We start from the raw sequence: 27,114 nt of genomic DNA on the forward strand, positions 1-27,114 counted from the left end.
ACAATCTGCCATGAGAAATGAATTCTGAGGTATTCCCAACCCTCCAAAAGGGAGAAACACACCAAGCACATCAGTTCAGGCACATTTTAATCATGTTAATCACCTAGAAAATTTGGCATTTTCCTAAGGCTAAAAAATATCACAATATGATTCATCTTATATTTTAGGATACAGAGAAATTGCAGGAATTTAATCAACCTGAAACACAGATACTTCATTATCTCCATTCTCTGAGGTGGCTGAAAGGCCATTCTCTAAAATTCACAGATTGTGAGACGGTACATATTGCATTTTTTGTCATTCCAGGTGCCATCAGTGTACATCTCCACACATTTCTCTTTCTCTTTGCCATTGGGCTCATGCTGGTGCCAGTTGCTATAACTCAGAGGCATGCCATTTAAATACTTAACCTGACCTGAAATCTCCCCCTTTCTAATGCCCAGGTAAGCATATTGGTTATACTGCTTCACAATGTCCATAATAGCTTTATTCTCCTCCTCATTCTTGGGGGCTGCAAGAGTTCCTCCAACCTCTTCACAGGATTGCAGTGCAGACACAAAGTCAGTTTTCTTCCCATTGCTAGCAAGTAATTTCTCTCCTACTTTTCTTATTTTCCCATTCAAAGCAAGCGCTGAAACATGAAAAGAGTTAGCTTTGTAAATTCTCTATGGCATACTGAAGTAAAAGCAAATAAAAAGAAATCAAGAGATGAAAACTAAAAGTGTTAAAAGGAACAGAGGGAAAAATTGAGCTAAGGAAGAAGAGAAATAAAGATCCTTAATTTTATCCATTCACTAACTGCCCACTAAATATATTTTTCTGCTTGTGACTACTTGGCCTTGTCTCCAAGACAAGGATGTCCCACCAACATCTGCTAAATATCAGCCCTGTTATATTTTGTGTACTTTTTAAAGATGATTAGTGGTACTTTCTAAAGATGATCAGTGTGCTTCAGATTGGAGCGAGGGAAACAGAAAAATGATAATTGTTTTGTGAATCTCTTTCAGTACAAAAATATTTAGAACCTTTAACAATCTGGTCGCTGATAGATAAAAGTGGTACAAGATATCCATGAATCCATGTGGAAAGTGCAATATCAGGTATTTGAAATATTTTTAAAAATAAACCAAATTTGAATGAAAGTGCATTATGACTGCCAAGAGGAATCTGCTTCCCTCCAGAGAAATAAGAACAATGACTTCCCCTCCTTCGAGTGAGAAAATGGAGTGTTGGGGTGTAACACCCATTCCAAATGCAGTTTCTTTCCTGCAAGTCATGGTTCTGTAACTAACTTTGCCTATTGCACTTAAAATAGATTGTGAGCTGAAAAAGTAACAAGGGGAAGAATTACCAGCCTCAAGTTGGCAAAGTCGGTGCTTCAAATTTGCTAAAGCAAATTTGCTGGCCAGAGAATCAGGCAGACCTACACAGATAAAAACAAAAGTTAAACAGTTATACTAGGCTATGCTGCTAGGAACAATCCCCTGGATAACAGCAATTACTTTCCAGAACTAACTTGCAAATGCATTTTTTAACATCAGCAAGAGTAAAATAAATATTTTCACAGTATTTTTTCACATTGTTGTTAATATATATTAAAGCAAACTAACAAAAATATCCAATCCACTGAAATGATGGTAATTCTCCTCTGCAGAAAAGAAACTGAAGCTCTACAGGTTGAAGCCTTTTGTTAGTTTTCCTATGAAACTGGCTTTGCCAAAGACAGGTTTCATTGGTAATGGCAGGCATGAGGAACACTCTGAGGAGGAAACAGTTTCTATGGCACCGTGTGACTTTCTTTTTCAAGTGCTGGGTGTTTATCTTGCTTTAATGGGAGCCATAAACAGTGGTAGTGGAAGGTTTCTGAATAGCATAAAATAAATCCAGCACTGCTTGCTAAAGATGGGAACCCACTGCAAAGGTAGATTCTTTTTTTCCTACCATTCTCCACAGGTAACGAGGGTCCTATGTGTAGAATAAAGTCACTAATGTACTCTCATGATCACAATCCACAATTCACAGCTAAAATAAACAGCAATGGAGAAGCACAAAACATTGCTGCATCCCCAGCAACACTGCAGCTCCTACTGCACTTCACAATCCATTAAAATCCCCCCATATTTGACCTAATGCAGGGAGACTGGGAATAATTCTAATAGTGCTTTAGCCTTGCCAGCAGACCTGGAGAAAACATTTCTACATATATATAAAATATTTATATGTTAGAGTGTTGATAACTGGTTAAATTCCTCTCTTCCCCCAGAAGAGAGAGGAGACCCATTTTTTAGACAAAAATAAACTGCCCATTTCCTCCATTCTCTTTTCCTTCCTGTGCTTAACACATCTACTTCCTTGAGAGCATGTGTCCTTCTGTGTTATCTGTTCATGCAGCCTTTGTGAGGTGGGTCTCTTGCAAAAGAGGAAGTTTGCTTACCTTTCAGACCATTCCTTCCAGGGATACCAGGCAGCCCAGAAATTTCTGGGCGTTTACTCAATGCATGGCAAGTCACTAACAAAGCAGCCAGTGCTATGAGGGTGTAGGATGAGTAAGGCAACATGATTTCTCAGGCCAGCTGTAAAAAAAACCATCACACATTTGTCAGGCAATTCTGTAAGAAATTGTAGACATTGGTTTATACAGCTGCACACTCTCCCCCCACCCCATTACCCCTTCTTGAAATTTACATTATTTCCTTGTTTAAATAAAGTTTATATTTCAGATGTAAAAGATTTATTTTGCAAACATTGTGTAGTTTATACACAAAACTCTTTCTAGACTGTTAAACTTGGAGCAGTGAAGATAAATTAGCCCTTTCACTGTCGCTGACTCTTTGTTGGATTAATCCTTGAGAAATGATAAGCTCAGAGGTAACTGATCACACTTAAGCCATTAGCTGTCTGCAAGGACTGTAATCACCCCATGATGCACAGGATATTAACCTGAAAGGCAGATCTGTCACCGTGGGACTGGTCATGTTTGGGAGCTCGTTACAGCACAACACTATCTAAGCACATTTATTTGGCATAAACAGATACTGTTTTACACATGGGCAAAACTTCACAGCTCAATTGACATTCCCATCCTGTTTTGAACAAAATTCCACAAGCTTGAAAATGTCAGTTAATCTTGTAGAAAATAAACTTTTGCTGGTTGGCAAAAGCCTTATTCATCTTATTTTATCCCCACAGATAAAACAACAGCTAGGGTTATAATCTGAGTGATGAGCTATCATGACTAAAAAGCATTTTAAAACCATACATTGTGGGTTGTTTACAGCAGAGTGAGTGGGTGTGCTGTGCAGCTGTGAAACCTGAAGGACTGTAAGATACTATGGCATACAAATATATAGTTATTGACATCTTTCAGTTAAACTAACAGGAGATATAAAGAAAGGTTCAAGATGCCAGAATGTGTATCTGCGTCCAATGGGGTGATGCTCATGGATTGACTCATACAAAACAAATAATATCCATTACTTCACTTTTTTAATTGGCACAAATCAAAGAGGATCCTGTACCTGCTCTCTCTTAAAAACTTCCATCTTTTAAAAAAAATCAGCATTTACACATACTAGGTTCTAAGTCTAGCTCCACTTAAAATTTGAAATAAAAGCTTGGTTGGCTTGAATGTGGTAAGATTATTAACATCTAGGTTCATCAAGTTATAACAAGGTATTTGCTATTACATTTCAAATTATATATGCCAAGCAGAATAAAAATATCATCTAGTGTCATTTATTAAGTGAAGTAAGCTTTTAAAAGAAAAAGCATTGTTTAGATCTTCCATGTTGACTCTGTTATAGGAGGTTATATTTAATCTGCATCAACAGCAACTGGTTTTTCTAGGGCAACGTCTCATCAACATCAATCTGATGCGACATACCCTTGAATATACAAATATTCAATTTTGTCATAAATTTACAGCATATAGGATCTGTTTAACTAGAAACAGTATGGTCAAGAATGTGCACTTTAAACAATGTAAAATCAAATCCACCTGAGAGCAGATGTGCAGTATTAAAGTGCTGTTGAGTTTGGTTTGTTGAATTTGGAGCATCTCGAGTTGTTTGCCCTTTACTGAAGGCCAGCAGAGCCCTCTGGAAACACTGGCCAGTGACTCAGAGAGAGCAGGTTACTAAAGACCCTAACAGAAACCTACCTTGGGTGATAGGAATACTTACATCCTTGAGATAAGGAAATGCAATTACAACATGTACCCTTTGCCTGGTGATGATCATTCAGGGAATTACATTTCAATGGGCCACTGCATCCAGCTCATAATTGGATTATGATGCAGAGTCAGGCCCCTGATCAGTTATATAGCAAAACTGAAAAAACACAGCCCTTCAGTTTTAATTCAGTTTTAATGACCTTCATCAGTCATTACTATCTAGTGTCCTTCAGGCACCTCCTTATCTACCAAAATTGCTAGTATAAGCAAAGCAAAAAAATTACTAATAAAGGGAAATTTAATTTTAGAATGTAAATATGACCACAGCAATCAAAAGGAACAGATTTGCCTTCTAGCTGAAATTCTTTGTGATTTATTAAAAGGAAATTCAACTTACCCTTCTGCTTCAAAATGAAATGAAAAATCAGTTCTCGCCAATTCCCTTTATATAGTGTGGTGTTTGTTAAATGATATGGCTGAAGTGGATACTGAGGCCACGAATGAGCTTTTTCAGTTTTGCTCATATATTTGTTATGCAAATACTGAGGCCAGTTTTAAGGGCTGAGAAATTTCTTTTTTTTTAACAAAATGAAGCCAAAGTTGTAGAAAATACAACCCAGAACTAACATATAACCCCAGATTTGTAGACACAAAAGATATAAAACCGTAAAGTAACTTTCAGCAATTTTAGGCCATATTTTAAAATGGTTTGTTGTGTTATAAAAGCAAAAAATGGCAGATGGCCACCAGTGGCTCTTGTGAAAGGAAAGATACTCTTGTGATTAATCTTGGGGAAGCCTGGTACCTTCCAAATAGTCTGACCCAGTAATCAGAATTCTAAACTTTCCTCCCTCTCTGTATCTGATGTATTTATCTTACCTTAATATAATTTTCTAGCTATGTGCTAGAATGCTCATTCTGGTCTCTCTTGCACAAGACAGCTGCTCCTCTCTTGGTCAGAGATGGATCTTGGAAAAAATCTGTATACATGCACAAAATTCTCAAATGGATTAAAAAAAATAAAAGAAACCAGAGCTTTTGCTCCTACTGTTTCCCAGAAATAAATATTGGGATTTTGTAACTCCCTTCTGGTTCTGATGCATTCTACTCTAAAATGATTAAATGATTGATCCTAGATGGGGTTTGTTTTATAAACCCCAGCAAGACAACACATCAATGTTTCACCTGAGAGACAAAAATACCTCAGCTTCACAGATTTTCTGTGTTTTGTTAGTTTATACCGTGGTCTCTATTTTTCATTTGCATTTCACTGAAACTATTTAAGTTTTGTCATCACCCCTAATAATAGTGTTATTCTTTCTGAATGATTCCAGCAGGATTCACAGCTGCAATCTTACATCTTTAGGCTCCCTGTCCAGCAATTAGAAATGTTTAATATCAACTGGCTGACCTAGCCAAGATAAAATATCAAAGCAGAAGATGCATTTAGGATTTCCCTTAGACATAGTGCAGGCACTTAAATACAATTCCATTCACAACTGTGAGCCTTTTCCTGCAGTTAAACTGCCCAGCATGGCCTGTTCTCCATCTCAAAAACCCCTACAAATAGCAAACTGAGGATGTAGCAGGTTTCTCAGCAAATGATCAGTTAACACTCACAGATGGATGCTCTAGATAATCTATCTTCAGTCCTTCCTCTGCCAGGTAGGCAGCAGAGCTCTGAATGCACATTAGTCCTTTTGCACCACCAATGGAAACTCTTTCTCTCTGTAGTCCAGATGAGGTAGATGTAAAAAACTGGTGTTGAGTGGATAAGATGTGGGTTAGACAGTACCCAACAGATAAGATATTTTTCCCATTCCTTTTGCAGTTTGGAAATAGCACAGACACCAGACAATTGACCACAAAGACACAGGTAATTCTGTTCCTGGATGGCAGCAGACCTCTGGGGTACATAGGAAATTTCTTCAATTCCAGAATAAGATGAGACTTAATGGATCCTGATTATGAGAAGCAATATTTTAAATATTGCTAGGTGCCCAATTTCTTGGGAATGTTACCAGAATAAAACCTCAACAGATCTAATTTCTAGGTAACTCTGCAACGTTTGTAAGGGCTGGTTTTTCTGCTGCATCACTGCATATATATGCAGCTCTAACACATGAACAGGATAAGTCTCTGGAGATTTGTACTGTTTCTTCCACCTAACACAGTTCATATTAAAAGAGAATTAAAGAATTGAAATCATTAAACATGGAGATCAGTAAAGCTCCAGTAGCTTATCTCTATTCATTTATGAAAGTGTGACATGAGCAAAACATGGCTTATGATCTAGGAAAATGTTATCAATTCTTATCTTTTGATAGAACTTTTGAAGAAAGATACATTTGATAACAGTTGTTCTCCCATGAGTCAGATCATACACAATGGAATCTGATAAGAAATCTAAAACATGATGCAATGTGAGAGATTACTTAGTCATTAGATTTACTTTCCTTAGTTATGCAGCAGAGAATGAGGGAAAACAAAGATACTCAACAAGGAAGAAAGAAAGTAAATATTTTTTCTGCAACCTAGCATCCCTGTAGAATAGCTGGGATAGGAATTCTGAAATTTGCAGGTAAACCTGCGTGGTAATGGTAAAGGCCTTTAGCTGGGAAACACCCACAAAACTCAGCCAGGGAATTTTAATGGTTTCAGAGGAGCCCAGGTGCTGCATGCCTCCTTCTAGCATTAGGAAAACCCATAAGAATATTAAATATGATCTTCTGACAGTGGATTAAACCCAAACCCTGCTCGACTCTCAGCAAAGGAGAACTTGGGGGAAAAATGGAATCTGATTTTCAAGATGTCATGTGGCCAAAATAACAGCTTTCTATAACAGCTCTGCATGCTACCCTCAAAAAACTAATTACCAAGGAAGTTTCAGAACCAGAACTAATTTTATACAGCTTTCAAGCCTCTCAATTTCAGAACACAAGGTAAACTCCTCATTTTGCTGTTTTGAAGTGAGCTGATCACTAACTGATTATGATAACAGCATATCCTGATCTGTGTAAAGCTATGTTGTGCTCTTTCACACAAAATAGTGATGCACAGCCTTGCTAGTTTATAGTAGCAATTTGTGAGACAATAATTTAAAGTGTGTCGCTGTGCTGCAAGTTCCTGATATTGACTCTCTGAGAGAGTCCTGGTACAGCATCTGTGTGGTAAGCAGGTGTGGTCAATTCTCCATGTTTACCTCCTTCAAAACAATAGTCATTTTCATATTTGTATTCTAGCATTTCCACTTTAATTTATTTGCTGAGCTTTAAATCATACAGAGTTAAGTGTCTATAGTTAGCTTTAAGAGGGCTCATTGGCATCAGCTCAAGACTTCACCACAAATACAGGGCACTAAGCGTATGTCACCTCTTATGTCATGAAACAACCCAGTAGGTGAAGTGTTACCTCCTCCCCTCCTGCAATTCAATTTTATTGACACAAAATCAAACAAAAATATGGGAAGTTCAACAGTCCCCGCCTTTGGAAAATAAGAAGCACTGATAAAATAATTTGTATGCTAATTCACAGTGCACTGATGCAGAAATGGGAGCAAAAAAATGTAGACAGTGAGGCACTTAACCACACTGCTAATACTGAAACAAAACTCTGCTCTGTGTGCCCTAGACCTTAACTTGAGGATAAACACATTATAGGAAGAATGTAATTGCTGATGAGACCTGTTTATATTTATGAAAAAAGCATGGCATCAGAGAAATACTGTTATTTTGGGGAAACACTGTTATTTTGGGGAGTGGATCCCAGGGAGATTTCTATGTTTAAGTGTACACAGGTAGATGTAGGAGGAGAAGGAATACTGAATATAGATAATGAGTTTCCAAGCAGAGATGGGGAGCAGAGCTTGGAGCATTGGATTTTAAAGAGCTGGCTTCACCAGACTGAACTGAACCTTAACTCTAACCCAAATTCCTTTCAATCTATCAATTTTCTATTCTAGGAAAAACAATTCAAACTTTGCTATCAAGAAAAGAGGTGACCAGATTTCAATTTCTTTTTTTTAAAGTCATGGTTCTCTCCTGCCAAAGAACTTTCAAGTTAAATCTATGTTAACAGAAGCACCTGGCCTTTGCTTTCAGATTACATTAGATCCCTTCTCTCTCATATACTTCAAATAATTGATTTAAAGTACAGATATCAAAGTGGTCTCTTGGGTTTTGTGAAAATGGTAGGCAAGTTGCTAGATTAAAGTAATTTTGACTGAACTATTGTTTCTATGCCTTGAATTAAAAAAGGAGAAAGTCAAACAGCACATTAAAACAAAGGCATCAAGCAGCTCTTGCTTTGACAATAAAATTTCTAGACAGAGCCTTCTTCCTTCCTTTGGGCAGGCCGAGTGCTCTTCCCTTCCCATCTAGGTTTAGTAAAAGTTTGGACCACACTCTAATCAGCTTCTGTCTTTTCTTTTCATAAACAGACAGAAACATTTCACTCTAAATTCACAACCTAGTAATGTTTTCAAGTCCGTTTCTTACCTGTTTCAGAGCTAGCTAAACTAAAGTTTAGAGAGATGTTATTCCTAGGATCACTGAGGAATCCTGTTATTTTCCCCTCAGATCATCAATTCACCTTTTTATCCTGTAGGACACATCACCAACTCTAATTCCTCCTTCCATCTCCTGCAGCAAGCAGCCCCCTTACAGGAATACTGCATAACAGCATGGGGCATGACTCCTAATCTTTGTTCAACAGCACAAGCAAATTACTCACTGCAATGTCACTTGGGTGTGTCACAGAGGAGTAAACATTGCCCTCTTTCACTGGGAACAGTGCAAGGAGTAATGCTGGAGGTGTCCTGCCACTTTGTGTTCCCACAGAGATGGGAACACCACTTACCTCCCATCAAAAGGGGTAATACGAAGCAATTTATGCTTGAACAGCCGCTGGCCAGCATTGCCTTGGAAATGTGTGCTTGCAATTCATATCTTGCCCTTATGAATAGCCACCTGGCTCTTGTTGTCAATTTAAAATAATCTAGCCTGCTGATGGGAAAAAAGTTCTGCCAAGCTCTTATTATGTTGTTATTGCTGGGAAATGGCTGTGTAATGTCTCACTGATAAGTGTTAGAACATATGTATCCAAAAGCACTGTCAAAGTCTTATTTGCAATAGAAATTCAAAGTCCTTGGGAGAAACTTGTGGTTGAAAACACATGGCAGAAAATACAGAGTAGCAAAGGAAAATAATAAACTCACCAAGATGCTGTTAAGGTCTGATGATCACAGTGAAATGAAGCTGCATTGTATTTTACTGAAGGGACACAAACATTAATGAATTCTCAGCAAGCATCACCTATTGCGGTTTTTATGGCTATTATGAGCTGAAAATTAAGATAACAGTTATTACAGAATTCCATTTCCCACAGATTTTTCCAGGACAGTGAACACAAAGTTGAAAGAAAGCAACCTTTGATTGATACATCTCAGCTGATTTGAAGCTAGTTAAGGAGCAGTTTTTGCAGAGGCTTTGGTGCAGAAATATTCTTGGAAGGTTCCTGCAAGGGTAAAAGAGAAAAGCTCTATTTAAAGCCCCTTGAAATTCAGCTAATGGATAAAAACAAGGAACAGATGAAGACTCAAAGAAGTAGAAATAAAACAAATGGGAATGAACAGAGTTCTACCCCCTCAGATTCTCTCTCAAGAGAGGGGAAGATCTTGAATGTTGCTTGAGGCCAAAATGATTCAAAGTGAAAAGGTTTAGTAGGTTATTAAAACACAGCAGACTTAACTTGAATGACAAATCAAAGAGAATGTTTAATAACTCTGAGAAATGTAATAACCAGAATGTCAACTACTTAACTAATAAAATATCATTTTGTTATTCCATGAGGGTCACCCCTTACAGCCTTTAAGGAAGATTAAACATCATTTTTGTTAGTAAGACAAAAGAAACTCGATACAATTATTGAAAATCATTTCAGCTACCTATTCTAGTATAAAATATACCTTTTATAGTATAAGGAAAGTATTATATTTATTTATAAATTCGTTTTGGCACTCTTACTTGGATTTGAGGACTCATTCAAGGCAGACAGGAACATGCTTGTTTCCCAGGAGTGGGAATCTACACAAGAGCTCCTCAAACATTCTCATTTTTCAAGTAGTCTCATTGTTTGTCTGCCTTACCAGAACACCTCAGGGACCCAAGCTGGAGACCAGGTTTTCCCCAGCTCTGTGCCCAGCCCAGCCTGCTGGGTACAGCAGAGTGCCTCTTGCTCAGGCTCAGCCATTGCCACTGCTCCTGTGGGCAGTCCCCTGAAACTGGAGTGATTTTAAGTATTAACTTAGAAAATTTAGTTTTCAAAACCTTGAGAACTGTGCTCCTGCTTTGGTACCAGTGTCACCATGCCAGTAGTACATTGCATTTCTCTAGAATCTATTTTCCTACACAAATGGGGCCCAACTGTTTAATAATTGCCATCTTTTATGGGTTTTTTACCTTTCCTGAGGAACATACTTTGTTATTGTTACAGAGATAAATAACGTAAACTATAGTATTTTCAACAACTCACAGTTTGCCAGAATAAAGACCAAATTCAGAACTATTTTGAGAATATTTGACAAAAATAAACATTAGGACTGCATCATTCAAAACCACTGGAGAGCTCCCAGTAACTTGAGACAAAGAGTAATACACAATTTTTAGTGAAGTGATATACATAATAATATGTATCTCTTAAATCTAACATACTTAAGTGTATCTAATATATACTTAAGCACTGCAGATACATTTGAACTATTTCTTAAATAACTTTTTTAACTGCTAATATATGAGAAACTGAAAACTTTTCTTGTCATCCAGTCCTGTCATATTGTTGCCAACACTTAATCCCCACTTATTAAAAATACAGGTTTTGCTTTAAGATAGTATTTAAAACATGGTATTATAAAGAAACAGGAATAGAAATATTTTCACTTTGCTTTGGAAAAGTGTAGAACTTTTCCATTGAAAGGCTTTTAACTTCTTTTCACCATTAGTCATGAAACCTAGAAATGCACTTCACTCATCAAAATGACAGATGAGATGCTCCAGAGGGAGGCAATTGCAGCTTGAAGCTAAAGACCATGTAGTACAAAATATAACAGCCCACAGAGGACAATCAGAGGCTTCAAGATAATATTTGCTCCACTAGTTTTTGTTGCATAAAAGATCTACTTAACAGGCTTAGGACGTCCCATAAATACACCCCTTTTCCCATTTTAGCTGCAGCTCTAGAATAAAAAGGTAAAAGGATTTTAAAAGTACACAATTTCCTCCTGTCTTCAGTTTCTGTGAATACTATGTATGGTTGCTTAGGCAGGGTGGAGAGGGTGTAAGGGGATAGAGAAGTTAATAGCTTGTGATTTGTAGGCAATGTAGTGCTGGTCAAGCCACTTCTGCATGGGACAACGTCACAGGAGTGTCATTGGACACATAAAGTGCAAGACAGGAGATAAACAAGAGAGTAACTAATGTAGACAATATGATTCTGCTGAAGGGGTTTCAGGATTTCCAGCTAAATCTGGTGAAACTCTGTGTCTTTCCATCTCAGCTAAAGAAACTTGCATGGTTTAACTTCTCTTACGTCAAAAGAAAACTTTGAATTATAAATGTGCTTGATGTAATTGTTGGGGCAGGATGGAAATTTGCACAGAACTTTTGTCCTACACAGCTGAAGCACAAGGCAAAGGCAGCCAAGTTTTGTAGCACAGCTGTGCAGGAGGGAAGAAAGGGAAAAGATTCTGTTCAGGATCCTCCCAGGTAAGCCCAGAAAGCCTGATGAGGAAAGGAAACAGTGAAGTTCAGGCTGCTGCACTACTGAGCAGGTGCAGGTGTGCTTGCATGAAGCCCAACACAGCAATCTCAGGCTCTGAAATCAGACACCTAAACATGGGTTGACTGCTGCTCTCACATTCTCTGTACTTAGTCCAGCTGCTTGAAATTTTATCTGAATTTAAACACCCTGGAAGAGGATGCCAGCCAGTTGCACACAGTAGAGTCTTCCTCCCACTGCAAATATGCCAGAAGTTTCTTTGCAGGATGAGCACAGCAGCTCAGCTCAGAGGGACACGCTGTGCCACCAGCCGAAGTCATAAACAAAGCAGAGCTCACAGAAAGCCAGGAAAAAGCTCTTACAAGTGTCTGCCCTGAAGCACTGATCTAAACAGCTCAACTGATGTCTGGATCTTCACTGGGGTCACAGGCCATAAAAAGAGATTTTAACTGCAGGTGCCTCAGGACAAAGTCATTTGTGCTAGAGAGAGCGCAGAGTATCCAGTGATGCTGCTGGTGGTGAGAGGTTTAGCAGAGCTTAAAAGAGACACAAGGCCATGCCTGGCTTTCCAGGCAATCTTGCATTATTTATTCCCCTGAGCATTTTTGGCCAAACTGCAACCCAGGAATCATTTTACACTCCTTAGCTCTCCAGGTGCTAAGCAACAGAGCAGATCAATTTGGCAGTGCTCAAGTCACAGGCCCTGCATAAAGCTTCTCCTCTGCATGTTTAAACTGAAGAGTTTGATGCCTCCACAACAGGAAACCAGCCACAGCAAAGAACACACCTCTCCTATGCTCTAACTGTGCATTAGTCACTTGCTCCCCCATATTTATGTGTTATAAGTCAAAAGTAAAGCAGTAAGTATGAGCTGCTACTGATTGAATGGCTTCCTGTTTGCACCTTGTAGCTTCCACTAAAAATTGCCACTTGAAAACTAAAGAGAATGAAAAGAGCCTTTCAATGATTGTGTTTTTTCACACGTGACAGGATAGCTCCTCTTGAGTATGTACTTAACCTGAAATTGTGTTTTAGAAAGATAAACCCAGCAGCTGATTAACAAATGCTGCTTTCATCCTGAATTACTTATAAGCTCTGTGGAGGTCATATTAGCACTATATGAGTTGGTTCTAATCAGGGATATAACAGCAAATACAGATTAGTTTATAATTAATGCAAAATTAAGTGGTCATCAGGAATGCTGATTTAAGCCTTCTGGAAGACAATAGACCACAATTTCAAACTCCTTCTTTTTAGCATCTGCTGAAGAAAGGTGTTCCTCAAGGAAGAAAAGGTGTCCCTGATGTAAATGATGAAAAAGGTCGGAACTTAGGGCACATCTGATAACACCTTGCTGAATTTTAAAATTTCAAGTAATATGACTTAGTAAGAGCTCATTTTCTATTTCTAGGTGTGGCTACTGCTCTGTGGACTTTTGTCCAGCCTGTTCCTACATGGTGGCCTTGCAGACTGTCAGATTGCAGCATCACTGTTCTGCTCCTCTGGGCACTGCCGCAGGATAGGAAAGTTGAGCAGGTAAGCCCAGATTGACAGAGGCAAACTTGCACAGCTGCTTTTCCAGCAGGGATGGATTTTCACCACTGTAATAAAGTGCAGTTTTCTCAAAAGGAAGGGAAGCTGGCAGCTCCCCTTCTGCTGCTCCCCTTCTGCACAGGAGGTGTTAGAGCTGGGGGAGCATTTCCCTTGAGACGGTTACACCAGGGTAAACCGACAGGACAGGAAATGCTGGAAATGAGAAGTGACACCAGAAGGAACCTAAAAGCTCAAGGACTGGAGGTTTATTGCAAGAAATGCAGCTCAGATGTTCTATAGATCCAATACTTGCTGAGGCCAAATATGCCTTTCCTGTACACAGTCTGGTTTAAAAGTTAATTATCTGATAACTCTGGGCCATAGGAAACTAGGCATGCAATAGGAATGTGTTCCCATTCTGCTTTTGAGAACTTCCAGTGTGTTTAGCACAAGAGAACTTTTGCACTTACCTGCAAACCAATTTGTGATTTGTACAGATGCCATTTGAATGAAGCACAGTCCTCTCTGAAAATAAACATTAACTTAAGGTTACAAGAAGCTTCATAAATTTCTCAACTCTAATGGAGATTTGCTGGGAAAAGTAATGTAAAAATCAGTCTAAATCACACTTAAGAAGTGAACTCTTGAGAACGTGGCTGATAGGGCAGCAGGAATAATATTTCTAAAAAAACCCCCACAAAACAGTTGAGAGAAAGCAACCATTCATATCTTCAAAATACTACTCCAGGTTTTTTTTTTTTTTTGTTTTTGTTTTTTTTTTTTTTTAAATCAGTGGTTTAGTCATTGCAACCTACTGGCTGATGCACTGGGAGAAAAATCTATCACTACCCTTAGTCCAGCTCCAGATGAAATGGTCTCAAAACAGTTCAAGTGGTTTTTGGAGACAGTCTCAAAATAGACTTACATAATCATTCCAAATGAATGCATTGGAGACTGAACTATTTCTGATCCCTAAACCCAAATACATCTTTTAAATATTGCACCATTTCCTATGTTTTTAGGTAATAACTATTGATTAAAAATTCCCAGGCAAAATTTTAAGCGTTCTGTTTTTCATAGCTGCAGGACACCAATTAATGCAGAAAAGGAATGCAGTTCACTTAAGAACTGCAAAGATACTTTGCCAGTAATGACAAGGAAGGCATGAAGCAGATCAGCAGATAAATCATACTCTGGAAAATTCATATCCTTTACCAATTTCAGTAATTGCTTTTTTGCTGTACCTGTATAACCTAGTGCAGAGAAAATAAATGTCATTACTTATAAAGGTAGACAGGGAATTAGGCAATGAAAATAACAGCTATAAAACAGATGAGCTGGGCATCAATGGCTCCTCTGTACAGACACATTTTTATGTTCCCATGGGTCCATAACTTGCCAGTGAAGCCACAATCCTTCTCTCCTTAGAGGCACTTAGCTCAGTCTTAAACTAAGTGGAAGACAAATTGAAAATCTGCTCCTCCATGGTTAAACACTTTCAGCCTTCAATGGAAACATTTTTCTTAATTGTCAAAGTTGTAGTACTGGGCTTTGTTGTCGTGATATCCACCCATTCCTAGTGAATACAGTCCAGAATTTTGTAGTTCACCTGAGGTGAAAGAAGCTCCCATCAAGAAAATCATAAAAGCTTATAGGATCACTTCTCTCACATTAAGGACATATCAAACAAGCAGGGCCTTTTGCTTTTTTTTCTGCATGAGCTAAAATCCATTTTGAGAACATTTCAGTAGCAGGCTTTTGGATTTAACTTGACAAAAAATATTTCTGCTTTCCGCTGCATCTAAATCTTGATTTATATCTCCTGTACCTCAGCTGATGCCTATAGATTGCCAGAACACATCATTTTATTCTCTTCTCATGATTTTGTACTGCACACAAAGCAGCTTGCCTGCCTGGTTTACTGTTTTATTCCTCTTTGTAGTTACAGCACAATTCATTTTCCAATCACATGGGAAGAGCTGCATGAAAACAGCTGAAACTTCAAAAAAGAAATTATTTCCATGTCAGCAGCTGCTGCAGTGGACTTCTGTAGTCACAGGATAAATACCACTCTAGGCTCTAAGTGATCATTATCAGTCAATTTTAGAACCAGAATAAAAGTGCCCCAGGAGCAAAGGCATCACTAAATACTGAGGAAACATAGGGCTGTATGCACTGTCCATTATTTACATCATAAAAGAATGTATCAGAAGCTGCATTTAGAGAGCAATCTCTCCAAGTTTACAGCTCAGCTCCAAGATGAAATAGAGACAAATTTTTCATTTGTTTCAAGATTATTAGCAAGTGTTTCTCTCACGCTGTATTTATGAGGAACTCAGGCAGAAAGAACCACCAGCCGGCTGAGCCATAACTTATTACCCTTGAACCACACATTTAACACATAATGATTGAAAATATGAAATCTGTATTTTAATAGGAGATTCAAAACTGAATCTCCAAGAGAGAACAATTATAAATACACCCTTTATCTTGGTATTCCAGGCCCCTTTTAGGGGCACAGCACAAGCACATGCATCATTTTACCAGGCCAAAAATTATACTTACCTTTACCTTACCTTTTTTGTGTCTATTTAATTCAGCCTCCAAAATCTGTGCTTCTGTTTCCAAAGCAGTTACTTGTCTCTGCAAGTCATCAGTTACTATAAGTGGGACTAAAGGCTGTTATTAAATAATTTATACCAAAATGACTGCACAACACCTGTCTCCAAGATGCTCAGCTCTCCTGTAATCTGATGCCACGTGAAAGAGATATTTGGTTTCCAGAGCAGAAATCACAGGCCACACTGCAGATTTGTTCAGGGAATTTATCCAACTGGGAGTGCCTTATCCCTGACCAAAGTGAACACTTGGATAAGCTTTGAATTCTCAGGGCTGCCAAAGTCATCTTCTGTTCAGAGGGAAAAGCCCAGTTCTCACAGGCAAAACACATGTAAACATTGTAAAATTAAAGTTGGAGCAAAACTCATGAACAGGCAAAGAATGAGAGAAGAAAAAATGCTGTTTATAACATGAGATAGAGGGCTTGGTATTTCACCCACAGAAAACAACAAGCTGGTGACTCATTCCAGACAATTTCTCCCTCCAGTTCTGTTGGGCAGCTCATCTCCTATGTAACAGATGGTTTCTTTTTCTGCTCCTCACACTTCTGGAACTCACACCTTTCCTGAAATGGTGCTATAGGAATACCAGACACTAACACAAATATTTTTTGGAGAATATAGTAAAAGTTTGAAAACCAGACTATAGAAACATGAGAAATTTATTTCTTACCTCCATATTCTACCTTTATTCCACTCTCTCCTTGTAGTTCTAAAGTTCCTTTTATTCCTGAATGTCTCACTTTTCCAGGGAAACTCTATAGGTCTCTCAATTCTTCTCCTAGAATCTAACTTAAAATGAAAAATTATTCAAATGTTTCCTAAATTTTTCTCCCACTATGTTTCCTTAGTGCTTTAAGAGAGCATCTAACACCAACTCCTTCCCCCTTGGTGTTCCACCTGCCCACCCCCAGGAAAATAAAAACATCTCAGGAAAATTGAATTCTTCCCATGGAAATCTTCATTTCCTAGGAAATGGATTACTTTGAAGAAAAAGCCTTTACTACCCCTACATATGGCACTGAAAATCCATGAAATAAATGCCCTCATGTTGTTCCATCCTCTTAAACAAGAAAGCCAATCTTGTTCAGCTGTAATCCAATCCCACATCACAGGGTATGATCTAGAAAATGAGCTAAATCACAGCATTATTAAGGATTCCTCTCTGGAGTAGTTTGTTGAAAGATACTGCTGGCTTTGCTTGTTTCAACCATGGGATTGAGGAGGCACACAGAGGAGTAGTGGACCAGAAGATGTCTATACAGAATCTCAGTGCATGCCACTGGAATTTTGTGTCACAGTTCATATGAAGTGGTGACATTGAGAATTTCCTTTGTGGATGGAAGGCAAGCACCTCATTCCAAGGTGGGTGGGTTACACATGATAACACACATGTGATATAGTAAGAAAATATACAATTTCATGCGTACTTATGAAGAGTTTGGGCAGAAGCTGATTTGGTCACTTGGCAGAGAGCGTGACTGGGTTCTGCCACATGACAGAAAGCATTTTGGAGCCATTTGCTGCTTGCAGCAGCACATGAAAAAAATTACCTGACAAATCACACCTTGGGGGAATTCTGCTTTTGATGAAGCAATCAAGTTATGACCATCAGATTAGGAGGCAAATCTAGCAAGCATGATTTCTGGTTTTGAGAGCTGGCCCCTGGAAAGAAGGAGCAGTAATAATTTAGTAGGAGATAATAGGAAGTGATTCAGAGTACAAATGGTACCATCAGATTAAAATCTCATTACATCTCTATTTTATGGGCTGCTGTGAAAATTTACAATATTATTTTTTTATTTATTAAAAGCCAAGTATCTAGAGTAGTATTATAAATGCAGAAAGCATGTTCAGCTTCCTGAAATTGTGCAGAGCCTAAAAAAGGCTAGTGGGGCAGAAGAAAATGAGAGAAGTAAAGAGACAAAATGAGAGATTGAAGGAAGCATGAAACAAGAGTAAAGGGATGATAGGGAGTGTCAAAATTGCAGTATTGCTAATTGGTCATGGCTCTGTTCCTGCTCACCCTTTGCACCTTTGGGACCAAAGGCTGTCAACCCACGACAGACCATCTTTAGCTGGTAAGACACTGGCTGCAGACGTGCTGCCCTGAACTTCTGGGCAGGAATAAATTGTCTTTGCAGGTTCTTCTGTGCTAACTGAACTTCTTACTCCTAGCAGGGAAAGCCAAGGCATTGAAAGGATGAAAAAGAATCATTGCTAAGTCCACAGATCCGTGACAAATCAGTCATTTAATAAATTTCTCCATTTGCATAATTCTGAGGTGTTACCTGGGAAACACACTCCTGTCTTCAGGCAAAAGGGATAGTGTCTGAATCATAGCATATAGCCCCTGATGGTATCTGTGCATATTGAAAAGAAACAACCAAACTTAAAACAGTCTGAAAGTCTTGAGGTCTAATGAAAATACCTAATATCACAACAGTCATTAATCTCACCGTGCTACAGATTAATTTCAGTGTTTTGTTCATTATATGTTGAAATGTACAGCCTTTATCTTCATGCCAAATGAATCATACAATATTCCAGTTGAGGATGAATCCTCAGCAGCTCATTGTGTTTCTGCAGGGACTCCACACCTATCAGGAAATGCCTAAGCTCAAAGTGATTAAGTGCTTCTCTTATCAGAATCTCCACTAATTGCATTCACCCACACCTTAAAGGACAAAAAGCTCAAGTATCTTTGAGCACCAATGATCTGAATGCCTCCCCTATTTCTCCTTTGTATATTAAAAAACCACATTTTTCCTCAGCATTACATCTCAGAGCTGAGCTCCTTTTGGATTCCAAAAGATCTGCAATCCTTTGCTGCCCTCTCTGAGCAGAACAGCAGTAACAGATAGAAACATCATAAGGTAAAAGCTCTGACAGGCTGCACCACAGTGATTGCCCTTGTTTGCAATATGAGTGTCAAATGTGAGGCAATCACACCCATGTATTCTCTTTAACTGAAACACCCCCCAAATTAAACTACCACAGACTTGTGACAAACTTATAGTACATAAGCTACTTATTAAAGGCAAGTGGCCTTAATTTCTCTTAATTTTCCCAGTTCTACCAGTCAAAAAAAGAGAAGCCTCGGGAAACACCATTTGGTTGACAGATTTGGGTAAAAAGAGAAAAATCTAATCCAGAATGAATTCTGCTCTTCACCTCAATTATTTCTCTTTATTTTAAGATTCAGAAAAGATTTCCCACAGAGAGCAGCTTCCCCTGTCAGGTTTCATCTGATAAAGTACCATATAGAGTATAATCATTAGAATGTTACTGTAGGAACATTATAATTAGGATAAAAAGCAGAGGTTAAGAAGCACCATTTTTCTATATTCTTCTTTGTGCTTCCTCCATTAGGCTCCCATCAAAGTTTTGAGCAATGGCACATATTAAAATAAAAGAAGGAAGGTATTTAGCTAACTAGTATAACAAACTTGAATCCTGGTTTATTATATTTCTTATCCAATTCCATGGACTCCAGACAGTTCTTAACACCCTGTAAGGATTTTCTTCTGCTGATTTTCTGTACTGTGTTAATTATACAATACTAGGGAAGTTGGCATTGCTGGTGTCTCCCTTGAAGGTAACAAGACAAAGCTCAAAATAAAAGAAAACTTGAAAACAAAATGTAAGCCTTCAGATAAGTTCACTCCCTGCAGGGATTCAACCTCACACAAATCTCTGTTGGTTTTGCCAGCCAGGAGCTAAAATCTATTTACATCCTTAGTTTTCCAGGGTGCTCCAATCCTTTATTCTAGAAGAGCCCAAGTGCCTGTTTACACTTTGACAGAATGGTGGCAGGTTTTCCCAGCAATTGCATCACTTTCCAAGGCAACTGATGACAATTAGCTCCAACAACAGCTTAGATAAAAAAAAAACCCAACAAATGCACCAAATTTCTCACAAAAAATGGAATAAATCTTTGGAATCTGAAAAAGAAAAGAACAGATTTTGCAATCTATACTTATGTTTATAGAAGGACAGAGAATTCCACATAGAGAATCACATTGTGTGGATTTAATGGCAGTCTTCAGGTCCCAAAGCTTACACAGTTTGAGATTTCTCAGCAGAGATCAGAATTAGGCTTTGAAAGATGCTCTGAAACTTATATTTAGGAGGTAGCTAGTTTGCAAAGTCCTTTTTGAAGGCAGGTAATTAATTTTTTCCTCCTTAAAATATGCTTTAAGCCATGATTGACCCAATGCAGGTAATGGCAGAGAGGGGAACCTGGTGAGGCAGCAGGTGGTCAAGACCACCAGATGTGGCCTTGGAGGTGACAACTCTTGGGTCATCAGCCCAAAAGCCCAAAACCTGGCAGCAGAGGACAGCCCTGTTGAATTAAAGTCCCAGGAAACCTGTATTTACACACAGACTACTCAGGGGCAGAATGCTCTTAGTGAGGTTCCACCCTCCTGACCGCTCTCCTTGTCAGCCCACAAAAGTCCCTCCAAACCATCGTGTCTGCATCAACCTGCAAAGGCTGCAAGGCCCCAGCACAAACACTCATCTCAGCAAGGGAACTCTTCACTTCTCACACCTCTGCCACAGCAGTACGCAGGGAAGCTTGGCTTGCCTGGCAGCCAGCACAACAGAGAGCTGGAGAAACAAGTGAAACAGAAACCAGCTGGATTTTTAGCATGAGGACAAGGCTGCCAAAAGAAAAAGGTATATCCTCTGCATTTCTACCAAAAGCTGTTATTTTATGCTCTGTTTTGGCAAGGGGTTGCTCATTTATCTCTGCCTTGCACAATCCTGGTGATTGCCTACCTCATTCTCCCACCCCTATTTACAGGGGCTGCATGTGGCATCCTGGGGGTGAGCCCTTTGCTCTTTGCCTGGCCTTGGGCTGTGGCACATTGCAAATGAACAACTCAGGAATCAGCACAGCTGCAGGCACTGGGTTTTGACTGTAAGGTTTTCCCCCTTTTTTTCAGTCAGTGGATCCAGTTTTCAGCGACCTAGGAGAAGGAGGGCTCTTTCAGACCTGCTTTACTGCAGTGACTGCCTCTCCTGCGACAGAGCTGGCACTGCCCAGCTGGCCAAGGTACCGTTGTGTGGACACAGAAACTACATTGTGTGCTAGGTGGCTCTGTAACATTAATAACATAGAAGTTAATCCTGAGGAAGAGACATTTCAGCAATTTTGCTTGCAGAAAATTTTCTTACTAAGACTAAGGTCTGTTAGATGTTTCCATCTGCAAAAGTTCAAGCTCTCAATCCCTGCAGCAGTATCAGGAGGAGTTTTGTTCCCAGGATCCCATTCTGAAGCTATTATGTGGTGGCATCAGATAGAGAAGTTATCGGCTGTCAGTTAATGCCTTGTATCTTTCCTATTCAAGAGCTAGGATAAATTTAGTGTCTGTAAAAATATAATGAACAATCAGTTCAGTGCAGTGCTACTTGTCATACATGATTTGATAAAAACATTGTAGAGCCAACATCGTTAAAAAGAGATTTGGAATTAGAGATCTGTCAGGTTTTTTTAAATAAGAAGAAATTTCCAGGCTGACCTTTGCTGTTTTGGCCAAGAAACAGACATGGGATCTCTATGCTGTCAACACTGGGCATTCACGGCTCAACTCGTAACCTTGTAACCCACAAAAATGTCTGGTTTGTTGTACAGCTGTTGAACTTCCCTGGAGGTTTCTTGCCTGCAAAAGCAGAAGTATGAAGCAGACAGGATTGTCAGCAATTTCCCCACCCCTAGGTTCTCACTAGGTCAAGACACTATCTTGCTTAAGCATAGTTCTTCCACGTAGCAGAAATTTCACTAAATTCTGCCAAACCCAGCATGTTTATATGAAGAACAGAATTTACGCAACTATTGTAAAGATCTGCATTAAGTAACAAATAAAAAATAATAAGGGCAGGTGGCTTAGTATTCACAAACTATTAAATGTTTTTCTTAGCTGAGTTTGTAATTTCTTTATCTGCTTACCTCTACATCTTTCTCCAGAATTACTTGGTTGTGGTTCCACATTTGCATAGAGAGCTCCTCACAGTTTGGATCCTTGAATGTACCTTCTTTCTGCAGACCATTATTTTGGGGGAGTGGTCTTATGTCTGTGCATTCTTGAATATCGAGTGAAACTCTGCAGATTTCCTTGGAGAAGGAAGCAGATCAGCACAGGAGAGCACTTGGCTTTTGAAGCTTCAAACTTTCCTTTGGAGCCATCACTTTTGAGTATTCTTCACCAGCAGCAATATCATATGGGAATAACAGAAGTGAGAACTATACCCAATTATTTTCATCACAACATAGCAGGGTGACAGCTCCCAGACACTTGCAAAAGAATAAATGGTTAAAGCACTGGGTAGGAATGCACAGCTACCTCACTGATTCTCTTTGATGTCAGACCATCAGAGTGCTTTTATTCTGAAACCAGGAGTTCACAGAGTGTTTCACACTTTTCATTGAGACAATTAGAGACAGGATTAAAGACTTTTGAAGAACAAAACTCTAGGAATAACCTTGCCTTAAAAAAACCTCAGAGCAGGCATCATGGAGCACGATTCCTAATAGGTGCTCATACAGTGAGCATAATTAGAGCTCTTAGAAATATATAAAATGGAAGCTGTCCTATGCAGAATTATTTTCTTGTGAATTAATAGTGATTTATCCCTTGTCTGTGTATCCTACCATGCATCCATGCTTCTGCACAATCAGAAGGATGGAGCAGAGCTGAAGTTCTTTATTTCTCTTGACTTGTCAGCCTGCCAAAGGGACTGTGCACATGAACAGTTGTTCTCTGTTTTGTTTTCTATCCTGAAATAGTCAAGCCTCATTAGTGATATAATCTTCAAGTGTCGTGTGACTGCTTGGTATACTAAGAACAAGGTAAAAGCATCAACTTCTTGTGAGGGAGAAGGGAATTTCTACAGTAGGACACACTAGGAACAGTGGCACAGGAAAAACACAGCTTGCAAGGCTGAGCATAATCTTGGCAGAGGCTGTTAAGAGAGTGAGACAGTTCTGAAGCAGACCAGACCAAAAAACCCAAACAACCTGCTTAATTCAGAGGAAGTTCTGTTTGACATTCAAAGTTGATGATTCCCAAAGGATCCCTCGGTAATTAAGAACACCTGTATTGAGCTTCTCCTCTTCTGAAAATCTGCTGAGTTTCCTGTCATCTGAGGTTAAAGACATGTGAGCTTTAAAACATGAGATTCTGAATGAAGATAAATAACATCAAGATGCTGTTCTTACCATCCCAAGTCAGCTCTTCTACTTCAATTACATTATAAAAGTTTGACTATGAAGTCAAAAAAAGTTTGACTATAAAGTAAAAAAATTTCTCTCTTCAGCTTCATGGAGCTTTAAGGGATCTTACCTTACATATTTGGAATGCATCTGCAGATGGGACACCCATGACTCCATAATAGTTTTTATCCAGCACCAGGCCACTTTGCACCCAGCTTTCTGTTTGACCCCTGCACAGAATTCATTGCTTAGTGCAACTATAAAACTAAGCACAGTGTAAATCTGTGCATATTTATATCTTTATCCTTGAGAATAGCTATGGTTTTATACCAGCATTAAAGGAATGTTTAGGGAGCTAGAGAGACAGAATATTACAGGTTTTTGTCTGCTCCAGTACACCTGGATACAGAGGTAAACAACAGTGCTTCATGGTTAAACCTGAGTTTACACCCTAATACGTACTCAACTGAATCAAACAAAAATATTTTGATGCTGATACACCTGAATGATGCTGAACTGTTCAGTACTATATGCTCTGAGCAAGTGGTTAAATGTTGCCATCAAACAGTAACAAAACAAAAACAAATGCCATCCATACAAAGCTCAGAACACATTATCTAATTGTTGGGCTAAAGGGGTCTTTACTGGGAAATTTCTGTCCTTCATTCAACTTGGAGGAACAGGAATATTCCCACTCCGTTCCTTTGCCTTTCCTTCATCTACTATAAATGAAATGTAAGAGGAAGGACATTCTTTTCTGCTGAGACTCCTTCAAACACAGACCATGAACAGGTGATCTTGATGCTTAAGGGCTCACAAAACACCATGGCAGTTTTCCAACTCTTCACTCTGGCTGCAATAGAAGATGCTGAATGGCAGCTTTTGCCAAAGCTGGATGAGCTGTTCCCATTTGACAACTGATCTGTCAAATAAAGATTTCTCAAGGGTTTTCATCATTTTGCAGCAAAAGTTTATGAAGCTCAAGCCTACACTAGCATACAAGAGCTGACATTCACATACAGTTGAAGTATCAGAAGCTGTAAACGCATTTTGCTTCTCAACTAAGTGCACACTGAGAATGGTATTGAGCTGATAAGAATCCAGATAAGGATCCCATATAGATTTAGTAATACAGGGTATAGAGTTGTCTCACACTCAAGATCCTTTAACATGCACAACAATACTTGTGAATCATGGTCTAAATACTGAGATTGCCTACTAAGGTTATGGGATCAACAAAGTCCCTACAGTTCTTCATGATTTTTATTATGTTTCAGCAGGATTTTTCCTTTCTTCTTCTTAAAGTTAATGACTCTGGAAAAGATTCAAAGTCATTATAGGGTCTTCAGGACCTGCATTTCAAGAGCTGATCCAAAAGTACTCCATAGGGAAGTAAACAGAAGCTAACCAGGCAAGTGAAAGCACAGCCACCAATGAATAAAGTGGCCTGTAAGGGACCTCTGGTGGACAAGAAGAGTGCTAAATTTCTTTGTATTAACAGAGGAGTTTATCCATTTAACTAACTTACAGCCATTCAGTTGAATGCTATCTCATGTTATAGAATAATCAAAACCATTTTCTACTTGAACAAAAAGAATTTCATGCAAAAAGAAATGGAAATTAATACAGTTGAATCACGAACTCTAATATCATCTGTAACAATGGGATTCTTTATTGCTGTGTATGTACCACTGACAAAGTGAAGCTAAGGCAATCTTTCAGGTGATATAAAACTCACAAGCAGTGATTTTCCAAGGGAAAAGAGTGATCCTTTGAGAACATATCAGTCATTAAAAAAACATTTCCCAGGTTGGGTGAGGTGATGGTACCTGCTGCTTCCAGCAGATGCAGAGGTTGATCAGAGCCATGGTACTCAATCACAAGAGCTTATATTCATGATCAGAGCCATGGTACTTAATCACAAGAGCTATTTATTACAGTGCAGAATATCCCCAAGGACCTTATCCTATTCCAAACTAAATATTTTTAAAAACCATTACAAGCTTGGGAATTTATTTTGATCTCATGGCTTGAAGAGGCTCCCAGCTCTGGGCTTTGGGACCTCTGTTTTCAGAGTGCATGTATAGTCTGACAGACCACAACGTTTGTGCAGATCCCTCTAGGATCACAAATTCCCCTTTGGTAACTGGACTTGTCTTCCCTTGCTGCTCTTTCCCAATCTCCACATGGAGCTAAAACTCTGATAGCTTCTCACGTGGGTGTAACAATAGACATGGGAGATGGTTTGCTGTACAGAAATAACACTCTGAAATGGTTCCCTAGGAAAAGCAGCATGTCTTGGCAACAGTTGTCCTGGCAACTCAGTCCCCTGGCAGAGGGTGGTGGCCACTGATCTGTGGAAACCGATCCATGATTCATTTTTTCTCAGAGACCTGAGTGGAAAGGGAATAGAATTGGAAAACCCCCACATGTGGCTTCCCCCCATCCCTTGCATTGACAGGAAACTCTCACCAGTCAAAGAGGTTATTTGAATGGTTATGGAATTCTGCCTCTTGAACACAGGTACAGGACAAACTAATTATAAAGTATATTAATGGACAGCATCATTTCAAACACCATTGCTTTGAAATGTTTTTTCAACAAAAACACATTGTTTTTGTTTTTTCTTTTTTTATCTAGTCACATTAAGAACTGTCTTAACTCTCTACCAGGAAGGAAAATTGCACTGGAAAATCACAGCAGAATATGTCAGCACAGCCATAACAGTATTAAACAGAGCTCAGATAAAAATGACAAAGCACATTTTTGTCTAAGCAAGTATCTTTTCAGAAGACTGTGAAAGCTTTGGTGGCCCGTATAGCTTTTGATTTCATATCTTATGTGGAGTGTGGCACAGGTGCCCATCAAGGCTAGCAGAAAGACTGTCCTGCACTTGTAACTGCACAGCCAGACCTGAGCCTGAATGAAGCTTGAGGCTCATAACCAGGAGCTCAGATGGTGATCCTTGGCCCATGTTCAGCAATTCCTGATTGCCTGTTATGACCTGATTGCTCTTCCTGCTAGAGTGGCCTCATTGCAAGTTGCTCTGACTTGGGAAAAAGCACACAATCCATTGCTGCACCTGCTCCAAGGCATTTATTGGCCTGGCCAATAAATGTGGACTCAAATGGACAATGTAGAAAAAGGTCTGTTTGCACACATGCATCAGGTATGAGAGAACAGCACACAGAGTGTCCTTTCCCAGCCACAGCACACTGGGATGGCAAATCTCCCTCACAGGGAGAGCAAGCAGCCCTTTGGCCACAGAGTTTCTGGTTCCCAGGAAAAGCAGTGCCACAGAAAAAAGCCATTTCATTTTCATGGGCTTGTCACCCCTGAGCTGTCCCTTCCAAAGCACAAGTGTGACTGGAGCCTTGGCGTGACTGAATGACCAGCAAGGGGTTGAGTGGGGAGCAGGAGCTTTAGAAATGGATCAGCTGAAAGAAATGAGAAGTACCTGAGTCTGTGCAAGCTCTGAAGGGTCAGTGTGAGGCTGAATGGGGCTACACCAGGACATCGGGGTCCAGAACAGCAACACTTCCAGCAGGTGCTCAGAAGCTGATCTGAAAGAAACATTTCTGTTTCAGCAAACAGGACTTGGCAACAAAATTATTTCCTCTTGAAGTATTTCTCAGGGTTTATTCCACTGCTTTAATCTGAATTATGCTAATTCATGCACAGGATGATTCTATTTAACCATGAATATTTGGACACATATATTTTCATATAGGAGGAATGCAAAAGAGTTTATTAGATGATAGCACAACCATTGCATGAATTCAATATTTGCACAAGAAGCAGAG

At 39.2% G+C, this 27,114-nt stretch overlaps 1 protein-coding gene across 6 annotated transcripts; it reads right to left on the minus strand.

Annotated features, from left to right (window-relative positions):
- Positions 1-70: 70 nt before the first annotated feature.
- On the minus strand, positions 71-26,867 carry LOC131086236 (pulmonary surfactant-associated protein A-like). 6 transcript variants are annotated; one of them, XM_058029158.1, is made up of 13 exons: positions 26,769-26,867; positions 23,442-23,541; positions 22,049-22,299; positions 21,621-21,761; positions 16,197-16,887; positions 16,043-16,120; positions 13,948-14,002; positions 9,598-9,685; positions 9,387-9,511; positions 5,792-5,929; positions 2,435-2,573; positions 1,352-1,423; positions 71-631 (listed from the first exon to the last, which is right to left on the minus strand). In XM_058029158.1, exons 11-13 carry the CDS (start codon positions 2,556-2,558, stop codon positions 255-257), a joined length of 573 nt encoding a protein of 190 aa, XP_057885141.1. In that variant the 5' UTR covers positions 2,559-2,573; positions 5,792-5,929; positions 9,387-9,511; positions 9,598-9,685; positions 13,948-14,002; positions 16,043-16,120; positions 16,197-16,887; positions 21,621-21,761; positions 22,049-22,299; positions 23,442-23,541; positions 26,769-26,867; the 3' UTR covers positions 71-254. The 6 variants fall into 6 exon arrangements, with proteins under 6 accessions (XP_057885141.1, XP_057885142.1, XP_057885140.1 ...); XM_058029159.1 differs by lacking the exon at positions 5,792-5,929 and adding an exon at positions 5,051-5,151 and having other exon boundaries at positions 16,043-16,887; XM_058029157.1 differs by lacking the exon at positions 5,792-5,929 and having other exon boundaries at positions 16,043-16,887; positions 26,769-26,866.
- Positions 26,868-27,114: the final 247 nt, after the last annotated feature.

Source organism: Melospiza georgiana, chromosome 8 (genome assembly GCF_028018845.1).
Source record: "Melospiza georgiana isolate bMelGeo1 chromosome 8, bMelGeo1.pri, whole genome shotgun sequence".
Classification (NCBI taxonomy): Eukaryota; Metazoa; Chordata; class Aves; order Passeriformes; family Passerellidae; genus Melospiza; species Melospiza georgiana.

Bases quoted from the DNA above. Each gene is read 5' to 3' on its own strand.
- LOC131086236 (XM_058029158.1), bottom strand. From the start codon at position 2,558: ATGTTGCCTTACTCATCCTACACCCTCATAGCACTGGCTGCTTTGTTA. The intron at 1,424-2,434 runs GTAAGCAAACTT...TTATCTGTGTAG, and splicing joins TGGAAGGAATGGTCTGAAAG to GTCTGCCTGATTCTCTGGCC. The intron at 632-1,351 runs GTAATTCTTCCC...TTCATGTTTCAG, and splicing joins ACTTTGCCAACTTGAGGCTG to CGCTTGCTTTGAATGGGAAA.